This window comes from Parus major, chromosome 18, assembly GCF_001522545.3.
Source record: "Parus major isolate Abel chromosome 18, Parus_major1.1, whole genome shotgun sequence".
Lineage (NCBI taxonomy): Eukaryota > Metazoa > Chordata > Aves > Passeriformes > Paridae > Parus > Parus major.
In genome coordinates, this window is record NC_031786.1 from 8,683,305 (window position 1) to 8,703,327 (window position 20,023).

A 20,023-nucleotide genomic window follows, 5' to 3' on the forward strand; every position below is an offset into this window, starting at 1 on the left:
AAACATGGAAAATTGCATCAGTGAGTGCCTAACAGCTACATTTACCTCAGAGCTTTACACCATGGCCTTCAGCCTCCTGTGCTCAAAAGGATATTTTGACACCTCCTCAGTTCGTGTTTTTTGTGACCTTTTATCACAAAAATAGAATGAAACTGAGCTCCAGACACTTTGTTTGGAGGCACAGTTTGTATTCAGAAAGGCTGGTGGTTTACAATGCACGATTCCATCTGGGGCTCATTAAGAATAATTTCCCCCTGTTTACACTTTGAGATTAGCTCAGAACTTTAAGGCTGTCACTCCATTTTCAGTTTTCATACACTTAAAAAGGAAGGATAAACACAGGGGTGACAGGAAATTTGGAACCAAGTTGTGGTAAAATCCTAGAGAAAGAGACAAGTTTGGCATGTAACAGTTGTGATGTCAAGAGTAATTCTGCCTGGAGAGAGCCAAGACTGCAATTTTCCACCCTTGCATGGAGTGGAGCCTGCAGAGCAGCAATGATCTTTTATTCAGCTCTCCTTGTACTCAGCACTTCTGTCAGACACATGAAAAAATAACTTTTCTTCACTAATAACAGGCTCCTCTCTCCCACTGCACACGACTGGGGAGTTCCCCACTCCAACAGATGATCCAGCTTCAAAATCTGCTTTTCACATTAGACCAGAGCATGGGCATTTTTTTCCTCAGCACAATTTTTTGTGATGCTTTTGGGCACGGTTATTACTTTTTAACAATGGTGCTACTTATTAGGAGACACCAAAAACTCCAGCAGCAAAGCCACCCATGGTAATGTCACACACTAAGTGTCAAATGGGAGTTCTGGAGGGTTTAGTGAAGTGCAGCTACTTCTTTCCATAAGGAAGTACTGCACTCTTTATCAAAAACTGCTTAAAAGATTAATTTTATTTTTAGATTCCTAAAAAAAGTAAGTAAAAAATATGGTTCATCACGTGACTCTTCTTCCAGCAGGGGATACTATTTGAATTTTACTTTCTAGGCTTGTGACCCCTTCCATTGTATTATCTCAGTCTCAGAACTCATCAGAGCTTGCTACAATCTTCTCAGTACTCCTGCTTCAATTATCATTTACCAGAGAGTGCATAAATAAAACCTCTACCATTTTAGTTAATTAATATATATAAAACAAACCTGTCAGGTCCTTAGAGACTGTATTTATTTATGAAGATACTATTTTTTTGGACCTAAAAGGAATACACTTCCAACAACTGCAGATCTCAATCACAAAGAACTTAATTTAAATTTTAAAAAAATTGAAAAAAACCTGTTTCATCTAAAGCCTGAATGGCTGAGAGAGACATACATATCCACCTGAAATAAAAAAAGGATTACACCATAGCACATCTATTTGTATTTTATCCATCCACCCACTCTGTCACCATAAACATCAAATCACAATTTCTCCCATGGAAGGATTATCCTCAATTTTTTTCCTAAGCACTGAAATATGAAGAACAGGTGTTTGGATTTAATTTCAAATGAGAAATGCAGCTTTTTGGCAAGAAATAGTATAGCAAACAGAGAAAACATGGAGATTTGTTGGCCTGTTCCTGTGTTTACTTTCAGCAGTATGACAATCACAAGTCCCATTAATAAACACTAACTCAAAAATGGAGATGGAAGTGATCAGATTAACACAGATCCTGGCTCAGGTCACAACATACACACAGGGATGAGACCCTGCAGAGTATTCTCAGCTCTGCTGATACACAGAGGAAAACTTTCTTTGCCTTAAAGGGATTCCTTTCAAATGAAAATGAACGAGTTAGAGCAATGCTAAATACTTTGTAACACTAAATGCTGAAGATTTAAGACTTGATTTTCTGTCCTCTAAACCCACAGAAGACAAAGGTTTGACTTCACTGCTTTGTTCAGATCTGTCCTGTTCATAGGGTATTTTTCTGAAGGTCCTCTGCATCAGCCAGAGTCTGAGCTTGGACATGTTGGACACTTCACAATAGGGACAAACAATATGTTCAGCTTATCACTGGTAATTCTTCAAACTAGAAGGACATATCATGCATTGTGGCTGGAAAATCATCAGGATTAAGACTGTCAGTGTACTACAGCTGAATAAGCAGTGGCATAGTTCCTACACAATTACACAGAGAGAGCAAAACAGAAAAAACCCAACTCATAAAAACAAAAGAAGGAGGAAAAAAAGCCAAAATGAAAAGCAAAAAGCACAGAACAATAGTCTATTTAGCTTAACCTCTTGAACTTTATCATTAGGCTTGCTGTTCTATTGTTGCTGCTGCTTTAACTTGCTTGCTTTCTGGAGCTTACTAACAACGCTCAAGAAGTCAAACATCCTTCAGAGAGTGAAAATACAATGATAAGAAATAATAATAAAAAAGAAATAAAGAGCATGGGTCAGCAAGTGTAGATTGTATTGGGAGCCAGGCACCATTCCCAGCTCTTCCACTCACCCACCATGTGGGCAAATCTTTTCACTGCTATAAACAGTTCAGTTCTCTGCCTGCTGTCTACTTATAATTTTTTGGCAGCCCAAAGAATAATATTTGTATATACTCATACATACATACACATGTATATATATACACACACTGCATGGCACTGAAGGGCTTCATTTAAAAGCTATAAAAATAATCATCTGTTGTAGTTTAAATAATAAAATAGGAAATAGCCTTAGCAGATTTTTTTAGAGTGCTAATAAATGAAAGCTTTTTTTAAAAAAATAATCAGAACCACCCATTTTAGCCCTAAAATTCACCAAAACCACTGGAAGCAAAATCTCTCAGAACCAAACCACACAAAATGGATTCAAATGTGTATAAATTAGAACTATTTGTCAACATATTTCAACTGCCACAATAAATACTGCTAACAGAAATCCATGGATTTTATACCATAAACATGCTGAGGAGCTTAAAGCAATCCAATTGAACTCATAAAGGAAATTCATAAAGACAAAGAACCTAACTGTCAGGGATGGAACACTTCTGAGACCAAAGGTATTTAATTTGCAACCTCTCAGCCCTGATCTTTGAGGAGAAGCTACCTAAAATCTTCCAAGGACAAGCACAAGAACTAAGATTGACAAGAGGACATGAGGCAGGTGGATAAATGAGTTCTACTGGTAATGGTTTTATGGCCCTTCTGTTTTCCTCTGAGGGATACAAACCTTCCCCCTTAGGTAAATGTACTTTTATCTCACTGCCATTCTGCACTTTTCTTCCCTCCCAACCTCTGTCAGCAGCCTACCTCACCTTGCAGGGATAGTTCATAACAAAACTATGGCCCCACCTTTTTTTAGCATCTATTCCAGGGACCCAAGAGGAGCTTGTATATCTGAAACCTTGCATTTTTCCAGGTTTGCTGACACAATAGATATATTACAGTGTTGATCTCAGGTAGGTCCTTCCCTCACCAAGGTTATTCCCAAACTTTGGTTGATTGGAGGCTGTTCTTTTAAAAAAAATTGTATGACCCAGGTGTTTTTAGAGCTCACTTTTCATCTATACCCCTTCTCTATTGTTCCTTAATAAGAGAGGCAGAGAGCTTTCAGAAGCTGTTAAACAAAGAGATGGCTCCTGGACTACAGATCACCTGCACCACTCACCTTTCCACCCTCATCAAATCTTCCCACGTGAAAAAACCATTCTCGAGAGCAGAACCAGGTTGGCATGATCACAGTAGGCCCATGGGAGGTGAACACCTAGGAAAGAGGGAAATCCATCAGTTAACAAAATGTCAAACCCAGCAGCTGCTGAGGAGCAAAGCAGACCTTACACATTCACCTGAAATTATACCTGTGGATAACCTTCAGTGATTTCAAGCACTGAGAAGAGCAAGAGCTGGAAATTTAGCAGGTGCTAAGTGTTGGAAATGCATTTGTACCAGAACCTCCCAGGTACCACAGCCCAAAAGGTGAGTCTGGTTCCTGCTTCATATTCCATGACCTTCTCTTTTCTCCCAAGCTCCAACACAGGCAGAGTACTTAAAACATTTTTCCAAATTTAGAGTATTATACTGGAGTTGGCTCTTTATTTGGTATGGAAGTGAAGTAATTGAGAAGAATCATGGGAAGTTCAAGTTCTTAAACTGAAAGATTGCTAAGCACTGCTTTTTCTTTTTTTCCATTTTATATTCCTTACATTTATATTCCTTTATATTCCTTACTTATATATTAAGTATGAACTTTCATTTACCTCAGAGCTTTACACCATCTTTTATTTCTGATCTTTTATTTCTGCCAAAGACACTTAAATCCTAATCAAGCTTGGACAAGTAAAATGCAATTTGTTTTAAACATTACCTGAGTACTGTGGATTTGCTACCCAGGGGTACCTACAATAAAAGGTTGTTGGAAAGGAAGAGCTTTAAGTAGAGAAAAGGGAGTAACTATTAAGTTCATCTCTTCATTTGTGACAGCCAAGAACTATACAAATGGGTCTTTGAAGCTTTAAACAAACTTGTTGTAAATACAACTGTGAAATAAGCCAGAAAGTGGATTACAGGAGGTAAACTGGTTCTTTCTTTTAGCACAAGATGAAGTATCCAGGCAAAGAGGAGAGTGAACTTGTCAAACACAATGTGCAAAGAGAAGGCAGGAGCTTGTGCCTGCTTCCAGCAGCAACACAGAAACTACAGAGTTTCATTCCTGGGGCATGAAGGCAGAAGAAACCAACTGCACAACTCCTGTCAGTCAAATAACCATGCTGATCCTGTAAGCTGACAATTTCATAGCATGGTACAGTGGTAATATTAATATTCCTGTACATCTGAGTGTACATTTGTCACATGCATCTCAGCATCTACATTTTAAAGGTGTTCCTCTTGGTGTCAGCCTGAGGGAGCTCCACACCAAACTCTTACATCTGGCAACTTCCATTTCCACAGATAAACATGGATTTAAAACCAAATAAAGACATTTAAATCAACTGTCTAGATTAATTAAATTAGAAATCGAATCAAAATTTGACAGATGACCTACTCCCACTTTTCTTATGGGCATCTGCCCAAACTTCAGGGTGAAGCACACAGCATGCCAGCTCCAAGAGCACAGTGACAGAACTTCACTAAAGGAATCCTAGGGTGACTCATTTTCATCCAGACACTTCAATTCTAGGCACTTATATTTAGTCAGAACAATCCTATCACCTAATGTGTCTTAATACATCAGCATGTTGCTCAGAGCTGAAATACTCTAGTTCAGAGGTGTTAAATGTAAAAATCTCCCCCCCAAGAGTCAGTGGGAGCTGAAACAGTCCAAACAAGCCCAGAAAAGCAGAGCAGCCATGATTACTCAGTACATGGTTATTAGCTCCACATTAATTACAAGGGCAATTGAGTATGGCCTGAACCAAACAATGACCAAACAGTAATCCCAAAAGAAAACAGCAGCAGGGAGAAAATCCAGGCCAGAGGGCATTGCATTGAATCTCATTTCTGAAAGGAACAAAAACTTCAAAAGTAAATCTTGAGCCCATCACTTGTGCAATGTGTCTGGAGAGGCCAGGATGCCATTTCCTGGGAGCTGTCAGGTCCCTCAGAGAACAGAAAAGCACTTCACCTTAGAGATGGAGCTCCATGCAATTAACTGTGCTCACGTGCCAAGAGCATCCACCCAACCATCCGAGAGAACGTGTGTTCCACGGGCACCTCAGTGAAACCAGACAGAACAGATGGGAAAAATTAGAGACAAAACATCCAAAAGCCACTCATGTTAACACAGAGGATGAGATGATGATTTCACAGCAGACCATCACACACGTACAGCCATGTCTCCCCTAAATCCAGCAGTGTTCTGTGCCTCACTGTCCTACCAGAGGAGAATCTCATGGGCAAAGCAGAGACTGATGATGCCACACATGATTTGAGGCTCTTATCCTTCACAAAAGTCTTTAAACCTGCACAGCACAGCAGCTGAGAGTCAGTGAACTGGGATATAAACTTTTTCTGCATAAATACAGTACAACATTTATTTGTGCTGCTGTCACAAAGGACAAATTCACACTACCTAGTTCCTTGCTATGTAAGAATAACTTTTGTGAGGCTGAAATTCTCTTTTTTGTTGCTGTTAGTGAAGTCTTCAGCCGAACCCCCAGATCCAACAAGCCATAAATCAGCAGTGCTACCTCAAAGGAGGATGTAGGAAAACAAGGCACTAAGCAGAGAGAACAAAACCCTTCTTTTCAACAGGAATAGAGATAATCCAGAAGTAATCTTTAACCTGATAAAACTGCTGGAAATCTACATTCACACCACATTTACATTAATTGAAGAGCTCTCCCACTCATCCTGCCTCTGGCTACACACCCCAGTCACAGCACCAGCACTTGCCTGACCCCAGGATGGATCAGAGCACTACAGCACTAAAAAGCCATTATTTTCCCTGGTTTTAGTGTTAGTTTTCTACAGCCTTAGCTCTCTGAATCAGTTCACCGTGGGGTCAGAGTAGCAATACCACTGACACACTGGAGAGGGAAGGAGAAGCTCTGGTGAGGAAAACAAGCCCTCCCTTTTTGGTCACTGCCCACAGTTAATGAGTCCAGCTGTAACATAAAACTGCATCCTCTGAATACCCACTCTGATGGGAGGAGAACTGGCCAGGGAAAATACTAACTCCTAACAACTGGTCTGAAACACTGAGGCATCTGCCAAACTTCTGAAAATCACCTTTCAGAGCTTTTGAAATTTTATCTTCAAGAGAAGGAAAAAAAAAAAAAAAATAACTTCAACCTTCCTCACTTTGGAAATTCTATATTTCACCTTGGTTTAGTCTGATGGGAAAGTTTCCTCTATGACTATTCTTGTCATAAACTCTTGCCAAGGTGTTAAAAAATGGTCAAATTGCCTTATTCTGTGATAAAAACTGCAACTTCTCACTTTGTGAGACTGACACTCTAGATTTTATCCATAAATCTTTTAGATTGCATGGACTGGAATGAGAGAAACAAAGAGGACAAGCTAGTCTTAACTTGAAAATCAATCAGAAGCAGAATTTGAATGATGGTGACATAACTATGTTTAGTTTTTCTGGAAATATTCTCCAACTGTACTTAACAAATATCTTGTGTCACCTTGGAACACTAGTGGGTCTCCAGACTCCTTGAGGAGTTAATTCCGTATTCTGAGAGCAGGTTGGATCTGTGAACCTTTCACACCCAGCTGGATTGAAAGATTAATGCTTATCAATAATAAATATTAATTACAGTACACTGTATGCCTTAAATATATCTACATATATGAATATTTCATGTTAAAATCCAGAAGATGAAGGTATAAATTCAGGTTTAGAATTCCTGAAGAACAGTGTTGTCATAACTTAACTGGAATCCATTTCCAGATGAGGGGCAGAAATTCCTATTTCAGCGTCCTATTTACTAAATTATTTAGAACTTTTATAGTTATCTGGGTTTATTCCAAGGATCAAGTAGCAAGTAATTGGAACTGGTTTGTTCTCCTTCACTGTTTGGTTATCAAATTACATCCAACTACACAGATTCTCTGAAAATAAATCTAAAGAATACAAAGAGTTGATAAAGTGACTTTCATTGTTGTGTTTCAAAGCTGTCAACAGCACATGGAACTCTGGTTCCCACTGATGCTCACTGCAGATCATGCCAGCATTCAGTGCAAAATTTCAGCTCCAATACAGGGAAAGGCATTTGTGTGTTTACAGTAACTTCTCAAGGAAAGTTCTATTTCCTGAAGCAGCAAATCAAAGTCTAACAGCAGTGTTAGATAAAAGCAGACATGCAGATGGTGAAAAAACCTTATCACATCAGATCTCATCGTGCCATGCAGGACACGCAGGGGAAACCAGGCAGTTCACAACAGCAACAGATTTAATCCCAGACTGCTTCCCAAAGCAACAACCTGAGCTCCCCAAAACACACCACACATTTCATTCTATTTATGCTAAAGCATTTCTCAAAATTATATCCACACAAATCAAGATTACACCCAATCTCCTCTGTTAAGATAAATGAAGCTTTCTAATATCCAGGGACATACATTGACACGTTAGAAGGTAAAAAAGAAAACAAATCCCATGGAGAAGGTGACAGTGATTCTGTAAGCTGTAGGCAGACCATAGACTGAAGGGGACCATCCCTCACCCTGAGGCAATGATGTGTTAAGATACCTGTGCATTAATTCAGCAATGGTTGTACCAGGACCTTGTTACCAGGTTTACATCCAGAACCGGCTCTGTGTGTCTCAGTGTGAGAGAACAGCTTCAGAGGGTAGGGAAGAGAAAAAAAGACTCTTCCTACTTCAAAAACAGGACTGGGCAAAGATTTTTTCAAAAGAAAGTAACTACAATGAGCTTTATTAAGCTTTTAGGAACCTAAACAGCCAGTGTGGTATGGACTCCATGCAGTTAATTTATATTGTACTGAAGTGCTGTACCCTTTCCTAGGCCTGCACAAATAACTGCCTGTGTCACCTCATCACTGCAAGCTTTGAGAGCAGCTGAAAATCCTTCCCTAAAGAAGCTGGAATCCAGCACAGCAAAAAGTAGATTCTTGAAATAAACCATACCTTGCCTCTCTGTGCAGAAAAGCTGGTGTATACACAATAATTCTGCTGCATGCCTGACTGAAAATGAGTATTCCACCTTCAAAATCCCAAACTCTAGCAAGCAACAAAGCTAATCAAAGAGAGTAAGAGAGTCCTGAGAACTGCTAATGCCAGTGAAAGCAAAGAGCATTCAGCACCTCTGAGAAGGTATTCCTGCTCCTGGAAAATTTATGACCTACAGCTCCCGTGATTTCCTCTGGATTTGAAGCCTGAATGAAGGCTGGAATGTCTCACAGTTTGCAGGAAACACAGAACAGAGCCAGTGAGAGGGGCTGGGAGATGTTTTTCTCTTAATGCAAAGGGCTCAGTAACAGGAGGAAAGCTGGGGGAGAAAAGCTGAATTTGGCTGAGCTGCTGTAACAACCTCCCTGGTTCCTCACAGTTTATTGCACTTCTAGTGCTTTTCACCAGGCCATTCACTTTTAGAAAAATACAAAAGTCCTCTTTGTGGCTATGCAGCCATTATATCAAAATACAAATTTCTACAAATAGTACATTAAATAGAATTTTCATACCAAGTCTTTGCAGTGAAATCACCACCTGGAATGAAAAACAGGGTGTGTATCAGCAGGGCATCACCTCCTCCTGACACCCCTGGCTACAGCAGAGCCCCACAAAGAATGAAACGCTGGGTAAAGATGCATATAGCAGGCTACTCTTTATCTATGTTATTAGATTTTCTTAAAATTTGCTGCTGAAAGCAAAACTGTTTACAAACTTGCTACAAGTAAATATATTAACTTTGGGTTTCTAGCCCAATTCCTATGGATTGAATTTGCTGTGGCTTTGCTTTATGTGAGCCAGCTCCTGGCAGCCCATTGTGTGGGATAATTGAGGGCCGACCATACTGCTGAATATCTCTGTTTTGTAGCTGAATGCCCAAGAGCAAGCACCATTCTTCTGGACATTTTTAGAGCTTTTCCCTACTAATGACGATGAATTAACTTACTGCTGAAGCCAAAACAATAGCTGCATGCAAAGGAAACAGCCTGTATGATTTTAGCCTGTCTTACAGCATTTTTGGGCTCTGGAGGCTGTGTAAAGTGGTCTTTGCAAAAAGTTTCTCTAATTCTTGGAGATTTTCCAGTATTTTAAGAGTCAAGTATTTACAATGGAAGAATGACTCCATCCAGTAAAATAAAGCATTCTGCAACAAGAGGTTGTCTCCATGGCTTGCTGTTTGTGCTGAGGTTTTACTACAAAAGAAAGAAAACAATCTGCTTAAAGTCATATTGGTCCTAAACTGTGATTAGAACAAACAAGAAATCTGCTAAGAAACAACACTGACCAATGCTGTAAAGTAAGTCCAAAAAAATTACCTTTCCACTTGGCTTGTGGACATGCCATTTAGAATTTTCATAAGATGAAAACTGAATTGGTCTTTCTTATTTGGGATTTATTAGACAGCATTTAACAGATGACAATATAGACAACAGAAATATCTCTCTACATGGTGGGTAGCTAAAAAATAAAACTATTCTGCTCTTAATGTGCATAATGCTATGTCCACAATTAACAAACTTCCCTAAAATTTGTTAGCAAGAGGAAAACAAATTCCCATAAAACGCCACACATGCAATTTTTCTATGTACCAGCTCCCAGAATTAATGTTCAGCTGAAATGTGAGTAAATCTCCTGGCAAATCTCAGCTTCAGCAAATTTTAAAATGCAGGTATTTGGAGAGAGAAACATGAAATGCTTCTGAGTGTTCAGGATTATCTGAGAGTGTAACATATCCTTCATACTAATGCTCTCTGATTCTCTTTTTCAAATAAAAGCTTGTGCTATTGAAGTTTTATGGAACTTAGAAGTGGGGGACACATGACCCTCAGTTAAATGAAAGAAATACAAGCACCTTATGAACAAGAATCAAACTAAAGGGAAGGAGATCACTTTTGAATTTGAGAAGTTCAGCTGTGTGCTAATGTACATGTAAAAGACCCACAGGAGAAATATTAAATATTCATGAAAATTTGCTGTATTTATTCCAATATAAATGATATTTCTTTTGGGGTATTTTTCCCCCTATAGACTTTTACCCTTTAGAGAAGGCAAAAGAGAAAAGTTAGATCAGATCTTAAGCTGCAGATTCTGATTATCCGATTAACAGCTGCGATAGTAGAATGTTTTCTTTAGGAAATCAAAGCAAACTTTACCCTAAATCTCTCCCTCATGTCTTCCATCATATCACAAGTCTTTGGGGAGTATCAAAGCACCAAATGCATTCCAGTGCCTTGAGAGTGTTTGATTTGAGTTCTGCAACCCTTCAAAACTCTGAATGGGAAAACAAGGAAAAGACAGAAAATAAAAAATTATTTTAGAAAAATAAATGCCACTGCTAGTCCAGAAAATGTAACAGCAGATTTTACAGGGGGAAAATTTAAGATCTTGGGGTCTTAGCCTTCTGCACACTGTCTCTAATCCTCTACCCCATGATCACTTTCTCACAATGAAATAGATACGTACTAGGAGTAAAAAAACCCAACATCATCTCAGCAACACTTTTTACACACGTGTACATTTTTGATAATGAAAGGGACCCAATTCATGTCCAGAACCCAGTGGTCTCTTAAAAGAGTTTGTTTTTCAACAGTGCAGAGGACACAGCTGGAAAGACCTCAACCAACCCTGAGCATTTGCAGAGATAGAAATTAAGTGCCCATCAATCTGTAAAGTCTGAGACAAACCAGAGCTGAGAGCACTACAAAGCTTTCCCTCCTCTCTGCATTCTCCCATTTCAGCCTCCCTAATAATTTGTTGATGGCTTTTATGTGGGATTTGAATTTGTAGGTTCTTCCCCTGCTTCCCAGCCAGAACCATGACCAACATTTCATTAATTTGTGACTGTAAGCCCCAGACTCTCACAGCATGGGCAGCCTGAAGTCACGCTGTACCTCTGAGTCCTTGGGTGTGCATCACTCCTGACATTCATTCCTGCAGTGAATTCTGCCTGAACTTGGCATTTCCCGTCCCTGATTTGCAGCAGTTACTGCTCAGACAGCCACTCAATCTAGCCAGCACTTTAAAATATTTTTAAAGAATTCAGGGATAAGAAAGAAGGCAATTTATAGCTTCAGATCTTCCAAGCAGAGGCTGGTGTGAGTTACCAGGGCACCCACACTGCACTGGGACAACATAAAATCCACAATAACGAGGATTAGAGTCCAGGTTCACACCAAGCTGGAGATAAAAAGCAAGAAGCCCTCTCTACAGAGAGAATTTCTGCCATGGTGCAGCTGAACCCCTGCAAGTTCTCTGGCAGCATCTCTAATGAATACAGAGGAGCTCCAGAGGGTTTCTAAATTCACTGGCTCAGGTAGGCACCTTTGAAGGGCCTGAAACTCATGGAGCTGTACATTCCTTTAATCAGACTATCACAATCATCCTCAAACCAATGGGATTATTTTCTCCACTAAGATTAAATTAAATTTTTAATAAATCACCTCTAAAAAGTGGTTTTAGCACACAGTATGAATCTGATAATAAGCAAAGTGCAGCTAAAATGTCCAAAGAATTAAGAGGAATCCAATTGACTACATATATGAAAAAGATTTTTTACATTATTTTTTAATATCATCTTCTTATCCTGTCCAGCAGAAATATTCACACCAAAAGAACAGTAGATATTTACTATATGGCCCTCAGCATCTATCATCAATAAATAGTATGGGCATCTGCATTAAAGGGTCTTGCTATAATATCAAACTATTAATAACTATCTAAAGGAAATCAGCTGAAGCAGAAAAGAAAATGTTGATTTTTCATTTGCCAAGAAGCTGAAAATCATGCAGGAAACAGATGCTACAATTGTACTTAATGTAATTTAAAATTTGAAAACAGAACAGCAGTTTTGGCCATACTGAAACAGGGTTGTAGCAGCAGCTGGGAAGGATCTACCAAGCAGCTCCTGTGATTTATATCTTTGAGAGCTCCATGGGTCACTCAGTATAAACACCCTTGTTTGTCTCACACATCCTGCTAAAAATGATTAAGATTCAAATGAGGTTTCAGGTCTCTGAACTACAAATTCTGAGAAAAGGTACTGTAACACAAAAAAGCACAAGAACAACGTATCTTAGAAATATTGTGGTTAAAAATATTTAATAATAATTAATTCCCTGTCATTCCTTCACAGAATTTAGATAAATGCTTAGATAATTCCTAAATCCCCAAAATTAGAAACAAGAACTCTGTGTGTGCTATTTGTTTATGACAAACAACTACAGCTTTGAAACTCAAGTACAACAACAGCACAACAAAAGAACAAAATGAGGGAAATCAGATTTCCCCACAGAGCTTTATCCAGCTTAGCTTTTTAAAAAGTAAAATCAGTGTACCAACAATATTTATTAATATTTCTTATAAAATATTTACTATAACCTCTTTTTGGAAACAGGGATCCCTGCCCTTTTCAAAACTGCACCACTTCACAAGCTGATCCTACATAAAAACAAAAGATCCAGAAAGATCCTTGTACAGCAGTAATGAAGTCCAAGTTCCAAAATCAGCAAAATCTCAGAAATAATCTTTTAATCTGATTCAGGAATCCATTCCAACAGTAGCATGTATGCAGGCAAGCTGCAAATATTTAAATATTTATCTAGGTTGAGACATTTATGAACAGCAATTTTTCACACATGCACATATGTTATTCTGCCCCAGAAAAAATTTTTTTGAGATTGGAAGGAGAAAAAAGCAATTTTTTTAAGGAAAAAGTGGATGAAAAATGATGAGTCTCTTAAACACAGGCTAGTTCATCTATAAAAGATGGGTATTTATGTTGTGATGGTTACTCACATCATATCCACTAGCATCAAGTCACCTCTTCTAATCTGAATTCAGGAGAGCAGCAAGCTGTGATCTCCCAAAACTGGCTGAAGCATTTTAGCCACAGAGCCAATTTCATGATAATAAACATCATCTTCCCCTTAAAAAAAACCCCAAAACAAATCAGAAAACCAAAACAAAACCCCAACAAAAAATCCCCAACAAACACCAAACAAAAGCCCCACAAAAAACCCCAAACAAATAAATACCAACAACAACAACCTCCCCCCCAAAAAAACCCTCACCAAACTAAAAACCACTTCAAATACTGCCAAATACTGCCAAAAGATGATAAAATTAAAGAGGTATAATACCTTCAGGACTTGTAAATTCAACAAAGAGTGAAAAATGAGACCCACTGGAGCTTTGAAAGCCTGTCTGTGTCAGTGTAGGGATGGTCACTGAGAAATCAGCCACAGAGGAGGAATTCCAACAGCAGCTCTCTGATCTCAAACCTCCAAACTCAGCAACACCATTCCTAAACAGAAAAAATACTGACTGGCAAGTGTTTCTTGCTAATGCAAATGGAGACATTGCTACTTTAAAGCTCATGGAACATGAAAAGTTGTCCTGCTCAGCCAGAATTTCAATCTGTTTTCCTACTTCATCGAAACATGAGAAAATTTAATTCTAGGAAGATGTAGAGAATGTGATGCTCTGTGTTATTGCTGATATTTGTACTGTACAAATAGGGAGGGTGAAAAAAGAAAATACCCTCCAGGCTGAGAAAAACCTCCCTTTGATGTCAGACATCCCAGCACCAGAGGAACTGAGGGAAGAACACTTCCATAATCCATCCCCATGCTTTGGGTGCTCCCCTGCCCCAGGTGTGCTGAGATTTCAGCACTGCAGCAAGTGGGACACTTCAAGCACTTTAATGTGAATTGGGCTGTTTATAATAACCTCTTCCCTTCACTTCCAAGGGGAACTTCTCACATGTTTCATACAGTGCCACGATGCTGTGTTTAGACCAACTGCCACTTAGGAAAGACATAAACCAGGTTTATATACAGTATCTGCAAAATGTAAAGTTAATAAATGTTACTGAGCAGCTGGACAGTGTTTTAATTCAATGGAAGATGTTTCTGTTTCCACTTGTATCAGTGAAAATCTGGACTACCTTTGCTGACTTCAGTGGAATTGCTGCATCCAGTGCATAACTGGGTGGGATATTTGCACTCCTGATCCATCCTAGACCTGTGCTGTAGCTCCAAGATCCCCTGGAGGCAGGCAGTGGGGCTCTGGGAGGGGAGGGGGTGCATTAGCTCAGGTCTGGTGCCCCCCCAAGCCACATCAGGGAGTCAGCAACATTAATTTATCAGGGGGATAAAACTTCTTGTTATCAAACATGCCAACATCCCCAGAACAGAAACATTTCTGCTTCAATGGCCTGTCCAAACCCCGAGTCATTTGGACATCAAGACCATACCTGAAGGTTTCTAAGGAACTATAAATATTTTAAAGCACAGCTGCAATTAAAAATCTCCCATTTTTATACACACTGAGCAAATTAGAATAAATACACTGCTTCAGCTGGAACAGACCTGCAATGATCATCCACTGCCTGAGCACTTCAGAGCTAAGTTCAAACATGGTTTTAGGGGCATTGTCCAAATGTCTCCTCAACACTGACAGACAGACTCAGAGGATCAACCACCACTTTGGGAAGCCTGGTCAAAAAATAACAGACAATTGTATTTTATCACCAGCAAAAGATGATTGGACAAGTTTTACTCAGCCTCATCATATTACTTTAGATATTTCTGTGACAGGCTGGGCTTATTCTCAATTTCCAAGTTGTAAAGCTTCCAACTTCCAAGCTTTCAGCCCAGATACATTTCTGCACATCCTTTCCCTTGGCTCCTGCCCTGTTAATTCCACTGGACATCCCAGCCCAGTCCCTGATCTTCCCTGAGTGCCTGCTCCCACATTAAAAAGGGAGAAGACTGGAAACTTCCTCTGCTGTCACAGCTGTTCTGGGCTTTGAATTCTGTTTAAATATTGTTCAGTCTAACAGTCAAACATTCAGAGCAACATACAGAGTTTGCTGGGCAACAACCACCATGCCTGGACTCTCTCATTTCTGCTGCACTATGAGACCTCTCACCTCTTCACACAAATTGAAGTAAATAAATGAAACTTTTAAGATTAATGTCATGATCTAAGTATTTCTGGCAGAATTACACTAATACAAGCTGGAATACCATGGAATTAGTTAACAAAATTCTTGTTAAGATAAAAACATTTGTACCTTAAGGTGTTTGTTTATCTTTGGAGCTACACAGATTATTATCAGGAGACCTATCAGTGATTTAAACCAGCTTACTCCAGTTAAAACCCACCATGATTTCTTCCCCAAATCCATGCTTTTGGTAATTATGGCACTTTACAGAAATGGCAAATTAATCCAGCTTTGGTAGTAGTCTCCAAAAAACACATCTCAATGTTTACTGCATTAAACTATATGTAAATCAGAAGTGCCATGAAAGCAGAATGGGCACACAGAGACAAGTTTCTTTTACACTGCAGTGTTTTAGCAGATGTTACTTTTAGAGGGAACCAACCTTTAAATCTCAAATGAAGTTTGTCAATGATGAACACTGCTACAAAAATTTGCTTTTCAAGCATATTTCATTCCTTTCATTTTTGGAAAAAATGTCTGGGTTAATGTTCTTTTTGATTGAATCAAACAATGCATTTTTTTGACAAGCTTGGTGTTTCACTCATTTTTTCAGTCTTATCACCTGTTGTCACTATAGCCTCCCCATTCTATATTGTTCTACATGTAATTTCTTTTCTTACTAAGACAGACTTACTATTGCTAAGACTAGGTAAGGTCAGAAATTGGTATTGTCCAATTCAACATCGTTCCTCATTAGCCAGCTGCAGACTCAGGATACCCTCAGCACTGCAGCTGCTTCATGAATCCAACCACGATTCTAAACATCAACATTTAAAACAGCAAAAGAATTTAAAATCCAAATCCATTTCATATTAATAAACATAATATTGTCAGGAATGTCCTTCATGTTCTAAATATTTCCATTTATCCAGAATAAACCATTCCCTGAACAGAACCAGGAAAGCAAGGCTTTCTAAAGCAGGAGAGAATGAAAGCTTTTATGCTCTATTTTTGAAGATATTCCTGAGCATGCAGCTTCAACACCAGTCTCAACCAATCCAGTTAATGCTTCCAGCTCCTGGATGAGCCCTCAGACAGCAAACCAGAGCTTTACAATAATTGTGGAAATGTAGAAATGCATCCTCTGCTACTGTGTGGGCCTGTGCTGTAATTCATTTTTAACAGCTGGAGCAAAGCATTGCTTTGCCATTTTGGCTGCTTTTCATAAACAGGAGGCATTGTCCTGACAGACACTGGCCCGTGTCCCACAGCTCCAAGGCTGAGCAGCTCTCGTGTAAAACTGACCCTGGTGCCCACCAAGCCACTCTCACCTCCCTCCTCAGCAGGACAGGGAAGAAAACAAGATGAAAAGTTTGGGGTCAAGATAAAGGCAGTTTAATTAAAAAATAAAAAGTGAAGGTTGAGCATGGAAGCAAATTAAAAAGTAGAAAAAAATGGTTTATTGTCCATTTCCCAGCAGCAGGCTGGGCCTCAGTACACAGAGAGGCTGCTGTGGAGAAAAAATGCCTTAATAACCAATGTTCCCCTTTCCTTCCTGTGGCTTTTATCCCACTGGAGGAACAGCCTGGGCTCAGCCAAGCTTGGGTGTCCTGGCTATGTCCCCTCCCAGCCCTGCAGGAAGGTGGGATCCCTGCTCAGCCCTGGCAGAACCACTGCTGTGGTACCCAAACCAGCCCAGATATCAGAGCACAACAGTGTTCTGTGAGGAAAGGTAAGCCCAGCCAGACCCAGAATACCTTCATTTGTACTTGAAAAACTTCTTAACCAAAGGGCAACACTCTGAGGCTGCTCTGGTCCTGACTGTTTGCAAATATTTGAAGCTATTTTGGTAGCAGCTAATGTCAGTGAAGAAAAGCATGACTACACATTGTGTCCTCAGTTAAGAGGAGTATATAGCTTCCCCCTAAATTCAGCAAAAGACACGACATCGTGCTAAAAATCTCAAATAACTCACATTCTGATGACAGATCACAGGTTTCAATACTGTAGGGAGAAAGTTCTTTACTTAAAAGCAAGGCTCTTGGAACTCATGGATGATTTATGACACCCTCAGGCATTTCTTTCCTGGTCTCAAAATTAAGAGAAATTGTTAACACAATCTTCTGATCAAAGAGCATCACTGGGTAACAGAACATAAATTTTGCTTTTTGTGTTTGAAAAGGTAAAATGTCAGTGTCCTCTGGGAAGAAAAGAAAAATAATCACTAGTAGGATTACAAAAGAAAAAGTAAAGATAAAAGAAGACTAAAATTCAGCTCTGTTGGATATGGCCTCAGCCTCCTCTGCAGATGCCCCACACCAAAGATGCTCTGACAGTGCTCAGGTGCAGGTGGCCAAAATCTCCTCAAGATGACAATTGTAGTCGTTGATCTGTATCCAGAAAAAACAAATTAAATTCAAGTTTCAGTATGGAACAGATAACTGAAGCAAAATGAGGAGGGATAAGGAGGAAAGAGAAGAGGGGGGAAGGTGATGGAAATTAAAGCACCCTGTGAAAGGCCTTTGGACAGGACCCAAAAAACTGTAGATAAGACTGAAAAATCTACAAGGCTGGGAACAGCAAGAAAAGAAATTGCTTAGCTTTGCTTGCTTTTATGCTTTAAGTAGGAAAACCCCCTGATTTTGCATGGTAAAGAAACTAGACTATGACAAGAAATATCTGTTGCTTTCATCTGCTTGTCCCATCACAGCAACAACTCAGAACGCCCCAAATTTTGCCCACCTACACAACCCAAAGGAGGTGATGTTGTGTGCATGCCTAATACCTTTCAACATGTCCTAACACATCTCATGACTCCACACTCAAGTCTAATTCACATGAAGTCATTTTAAAGAAAACAAAAGTAATATGATATACCAATTTATTTTATAAATGTCTGCACTTACAGACTAAAACATGTGGATTTGCTTTAAATTTAATCTACACTGTTTCATTGATGAATTTCCTAAATCCATCCAAAATTAGGCTACATCAAATAGAAACCTGCAAATACATTTTCTCACTCTCTTTTTTGGCCAGCTATAGAGGCTATTAGAATATATCAAAAATCTCCTTTATAGATTTCATACTATCCATGGAAGACAAAGAGAGTAATTCCAATCATTAATCAAAAATTACTTCTTGCCATTAACATTTGTTTTATTTCTCTGAAAGTTCCTGTGTCACAGAAAACAGAAAGTACAAATGAGTGAGGTTTCTATTTGTTTTTCTATAAACACTGCCTCTCAGTGGAATCTGCTCCAAGGTTAAGGTTTAGCCTGGAATCCCCCACTCCCCTGGCTGGAGGAACTGGGATACTGGTCTGATAGAAGGGTCACAGTAGCAGCTTAGGAAGAGATCCCAGGGGATGCACTTGCACAGAATATAGATTTGGCATATACCAAAATAAATCCAACCAAACAGAAAGCTTGTTCACAGTTCCGCCTCATTTCGTATTTGAATATGGACCACATGTTTGGGGATTAGGCTGGTGAACCCAATCTGTCTCTTCCAGGAAACAGCAATGAAACAACTGGGCTATAGAACTGTCAATTATTTCATACAGACCAGCTGTGCACCAAGCTGAGCTCCAAACTCAGCCTTACTACTGGAAGAACATCTTCTGTAACAAGAGCCTTAAACACAGAACATGTTCACGTGCAATTGAACCAGTGATCTCTCACTGGAAGAAAAATCCTACACATTAATAACCCAGAGAGGACACCCACAACAATATCCCTTCAAATATCCCTTTTTCCATTTCATACTTTATTTACTGGGAGTGTCCCTTTTACCATTTCGTATAGGAAAGAATCTAAGATGGGGAAATTGCACTTGTCCTTGCTGCCTGACTTTAATGCTGCCCAAATGATGTTTCAGCAGACAGCAAGCAGACCTCGATGGAGAAAATAGCCTGCCAAATTCTAGAGTTACAGGTTAAAAACCAGACACGAGCAGCACAGGATCCATAAATCTCAGGCAACAGTAAATTGAACTGAAGTGTATTTTTCCTTTTGATCTCACTCAGCAGATTAAGCAGGCTTTCTCAGTGATCAGTACCTAATACTTTGAAGAAAGACAGAAAAGCTGACAGTTTTTATAATTCATTTCCAATAGTGATGCCTTTTTTCAAGTCTTTTCAAGAGCTGATACTTGCACATGACTGCAGAGGTACACAGAGAAGATGGATAGTAAATCCTGATGGGGAAAAAGGCCCCCATCACTTCTTGTCTTGCACTTCTAAGAAAGTAAATGTTAATGTTATGAGTTATGTTAATGACTTATGTTAATCATGTTTAATCATATATATTTTGTAAAAAGTTTCTGGGCAGTAACAGCTGGAGTAGGAGCCACAATCTTGTTAATGAGGGACAAACTCATTAAATGAACTGTACAAAGAAGCCAATGAAGTCTCAGCTAGGAACCATAACAGAGTGGGGGAAATAACCACCTGTACAATTCAGACAGTTCCAACAGCCTAAAAGCAAAATACACCCACAAAGCTAC

The 20,023-nt window shown here is 39.3% G+C and overlaps 1 protein-coding gene across 6 annotated transcripts in view; it reads right to left on the bottom strand.

The window, feature by feature from the left end:
- Window positions 1–20,023, bottom strand: part of B3GNTL1 (UDP-GlcNAc:betaGal beta-1,3-N-acetylglucosaminyltransferase like 1) — a 104,512-nt gene that overhangs the window by 29,612 nt on the left and 54,877 nt on the right. For 5 of the 6 annotated variants that reach the window (XM_015645614.3, XM_033518806.1, XM_033518807.1 and 2 more), the window contains one exon: window positions 3,602–3,697. In XM_015645614.3, the coding sequence (XP_015501100.1) occupies window positions 3,602–3,697 (96 nt within the window). Of the gene's footprint in view, window positions 1–3,601; window positions 3,698–5,554; window positions 6,697–20,023 lie in introns of those variants that run through there. The other variant, XM_019008514.2, reaches the window with a different exon arrangement.